General features: G+C 42.0%; 1 protein-coding gene across 1 annotated transcript; it reads left to right on the plus strand.

Moving 5' to 3' along the window:
• The first annotated feature begins 1,982 nt into the window (after nt 1-1,982).
• Nucleotides 1,983-3,458, plus strand: LOC107681135 (5-hydroxytryptamine receptor 1A-beta-like). Its single transcript, XM_016477303.1, has one exon. The coding sequence runs from the start codon at nt 2,074-2,076 to the stop codon at nt 3,313-3,315; it is 1,242 nt and encodes a 413-aa protein (XP_016332789.1). The 5' UTR covers nt 1,983-2,073; the 3' UTR covers nt 3,316-3,458.
• The last annotated feature ends 708 nt before the right edge of the window (nt 3,459-4,166 follow it).

Raw genomic sequence — 4,166 nt, forward strand, 5'->3', positions numbered from 1 at the left:
TTTGAGCGGGCCGAAGATAAAGGCAAATACGACGTAGTAATGGAGAAGCTTGACTCACACTGCTCGCCGAAAAAGAATGAGACTTTCGAAAGGTATGTTCTTCGGTCTCGTTTGCAGCAACAAGGAGAGACTTTTGACAGTTTCTTAGTAGATTTGAAGTTGAAAGCACGAACATGCAATTTCGGACAGTTGCAAGATTCATTGATTCGTGACCAAATTGTGTTTGGCATCAATGATAAAAAAGTGAGGGAGAGGCTCTTGAGAGAGACAGAGCTCACCTTGAATGAAGCAGTGCGGATATGTCATGCCAGTGAGATAGCTATACAGCATGCTAAAACGTTTTATGAAACCGCAAAGACTAATGGAAGTGACAGTTCAGCTGTAGCTGCAGTAACAGAGAAAATGCAGAGATGCAGAATGAGTAAAGTGAAACAGCAAAAAGAGAAAGAACTGTTTAACTGCAAGAGATGTGGCAGAAAACACGTGCCGAAGCAGTGTCCAGGCAGAAAGTTGGGACTGACTTATTTTTCCTGGATGGAAAGAACTACTTGATTGTGATAGACTACCTGTCAAACTATCCAGAGATAGCATTGCTTCCCAGTACATCTGCTGCTAGTGTGGTTACACATATGAAATCCATCTTTGCGAGACATGGCATTCCACAGGTGGTTTGCAGCGATAATGGGCCATGCTACAATAGCAAAGACTTCCAGAAATTTGCTGATGAGTATGGGTTTCAGCATGTGACGTCAAGCCCATTATATCCACAGTCGAATGGAAAAGCAGAGAAGGGAGTGCACATAGTGAAGTTGCTGCTCAAAAAAGCAGTAGACAGTCGATCAGATCCTTATTTAGCTCTGCTGAATTACCGTGCATCTCCACTGGAACATGGTGTGTCTCCTGCAGAAATCCTGATGGGACGCAGATTACGGACCACACTTCCTTGTTTAACATCACCAAACAAGAACAAATACCTAAAAAGGAAACAACAGCACCTGAAACAGCGACAAAAAGCAAACTATGACAAGGCATCAAAAAGCCTAGAACCACTCTCCAATAATGACACAGTAAGACTTGAGGATCACAGTACCTGGTCTACAAGAGCCACAGTCCTGGATGAGGTGAATCCCAGATCTTACACGGTCAGGACAGAGGATGGTCAAATCCTGAGGAGAAATCGGAGGAGTCTGTTGAAAACAAAAGAGACAGTAATAGTGGATACTTCCACAGAGGATACAGACAGTGCAGTATCAAACAAAACATCTAAAACGCTTCCAGTAATGGATGACAAGGAACCAACTGAGGATATGCATTCATCAGTACTGCGAAGATCAAAGCGCACAGCTAAGCCACCTGATAGACTTAATCTGTGAATAATGCACAAGCATAACAAGTATTTGAGTTTAAAAGGAAAAAAAAAAAAAGAAGAAATGTAATGTTGATTGTTACTGCACAATGTAAATAATTTTTGAGACTGTAATATGTTGTATTAAGTCTTATAAGTGTACACTACTTGCTGAATAATTGTTTATTCTATAAGTTTGAATAATTACTTGGAATAACTTGTTCTGTACATCTAAAGGAAAGGATGTAGTGATAGAATGTATTTGATTTAATAGCTAACCACTAGGTGTCAGTAGTGTTACACTTACCGTGAGTGTGTGTGGATCACGAAGTAGAAGTTAACTCTGTTGCAGCTGCTGGGATGTTCGTCCTGCAAATATAATAAAAATCAGTTTGATACAAAACTGTTTCTTTGTTGAATCAAGAAACATTACATTCACCTGTTGGAATTGCTTCAATAGTTTGTTGCTACAAATCATATGATGAGGATGGATGGATCTCACTGGAGGAAATTGTGGAAAAACGCGCGTGCATATTCTATGCCGAGCCCACCCGGTTCACTTGCGTAGGTAACTGACGTCTAGAGTCACTGCTGATATAAATGGAGCCGCGTCGTCACAAGTCGTCAGTAACAATGTTGATGTTTGGCATCGCCTTAAAGTTTATGAGCTCCTCTGAATGGAGTAGTGCTGTTTAATGAGGTTTTGCTAATTTTACGCGCTACGCGACATGGAAGAAAACAACGACACGTTCTTATCATTTCAGAACGACAGTGGTTTAGATCAGCAAATCGACAATGTGACTTTACCTGTGAAGGTTCCACTAAGTTATCAGATCTCCACGTCTTTGCTGATCGGCGCGCTCATTCTATGTTCCATATTTGGAAACGCGTGTGTTGTGGCGGCTATTGCTTTGGAGAGATCCCTGCAGAATGTTGCAAACTACCTAATCGGATCACTTGCCGTGACGGACCTCATGGTGTCGGTGCTTGTGTTGCCAATGGCGGCTCTTTACCAAGTTTTAGACAAGTGGACGCTTGGACAGGTAACTTGTGATATTTTTATTTCTTTAGACATTTTATGTTGCACATCTTCAATTCTGCACCTGTGCGCTATCGCTTTGGATAGATACTGGGCGATCACCGACCCAATAGACTACATGAAGAAAAGGACATTAAAACGTGCTGCTCTTTTAATCACCGTTACCTGGTTTGTCGGCTTTTCAATATCAATTCCACCCATGTTGATCATGAAATCTCAACCCAAGAGTAAAGCAGAAGACATGGCCAATCCTGAAGCTTGCATGATCAGCCACGACCCATGGTACACTATTTATTCCACCTTTTGCGCGTTTTACATCCCTCTGATTCTCATGCTGGTCTTGTACGGACGCATATTCAAAGCGGCGAGATTTCGCATTCGCAAAACCGTTCGAAAACCTGAGAAAAAGAGGGTGAAATGTTTGACTGTGTCACCTGCGCTTTTTAAGCGAGCGAACGGAGAGCTGGGCAAAAACTGGAAAAGCGCAGTCGAACCCAAGCCCGCCGCGTGCGTAAACGGCGCGGTGAAGCACGCGGAAGACGGCGAGTCTCTGGAGATCATCGAGGTTCACAGCAATTCCAAAAACAACCTGCCTCTGCCCAACACGCCAAACTCTGCCCCTCTGTTCGAGAACAAACACGAGAAGAACACCGAGGCGAAGAGGAAGCTTGCCTTAGCGCGCGAGCGCAAGACAGTGAAGACTCTGGGCATTATAATGGGCACTTTCATTGTGTGTTGGCTGCCGTTCTTCATCAAAGCGATCGTGCTGCCTTTTTGTCCGTCTTGTGATATGCCTTTGTGGCTCATCGACGTCATTAATTGGCTCGGGTATTCAAACTCGCTTTTGAACCCCATCATTTACGCCTACTTCAATAAAGACTTTCAGAGCGCCTTCAAGAAAATCATTAAATGCCATTTTTGCAGACCATAAACATACCGTCTTTTCAGTGTGAACTGTCAGAAACACGAGTTTAACCAGTATTGACTGCTCAGAAAAACAATAGTGGTGTATTTTAACAGCACTGAAAACTTGCTCTTTAGTACCACTATAAATATACATGATTCATCCAGATTTTATATATCAGATGTATATGTTATTCATCCGGAAAACTTGAAATCGCATCATATGACCCCTTTAAATGTGTCTTTATACTTTTCCTCTTTGCCAGGCACTTTAAAACCCATTAATCCTGACTTGCGCCTTCATCCCCTGTGGAAACCCTGCGTGAAACAATGGATACAAAGGAGCAATGAAGAGGCCGAAAGATCCTCTTAACAAATCCCTTCATAAAAGAATGTTTTCACAACACGCACATATCTCTTTATTTCTGCAATGCTAGAAATCTCAAGGCTTTTACATGATCAGGAATGTGCCAGTGCAAATTGTTACAATGAATTATATTAACAGGTCCCCAGCTGGCACTGTTTATGTCAACTGATGAAATCTTGTTGAAACAAAATAGTCTGTTTGTTCCATCATGGCTGAAAATGAAAATGTGAAAAATCAATAAAACAGGCAACTGGGCTACATACGTGTAAGTTCAAACTCAAAATCTTTTGTGTCCCATTAAAGCAACAAATCTATATGGAATATATATATATATATATATATATATACAGCAGCCCTGCCATCCAGTTGTGTCTGAATCACTAAAAGCCACTCAACAGAGCGGACACAGTGATGCTGGTCACCATAGCGACACTCAGATGTTTCAAACTCTGGGTCCGAGGTGCAATTATCTGATCAAAGGCCTAGGACAATACACAGAGCCCACGTGTACA

This window comes from Sinocyclocheilus anshuiensis, unplaced genomic scaffold (genome assembly GCF_001515605.1).
Source record: "Sinocyclocheilus anshuiensis isolate Anshui unplaced genomic scaffold, SAMN03320099.WGS_v1.1 scaffold412, whole genome shotgun sequence".
In the NCBI taxonomy this organism is placed as follows: domain Eukaryota; kingdom Metazoa; phylum Chordata; class Actinopteri; order Cypriniformes; family Cyprinidae; genus Sinocyclocheilus; species Sinocyclocheilus anshuiensis.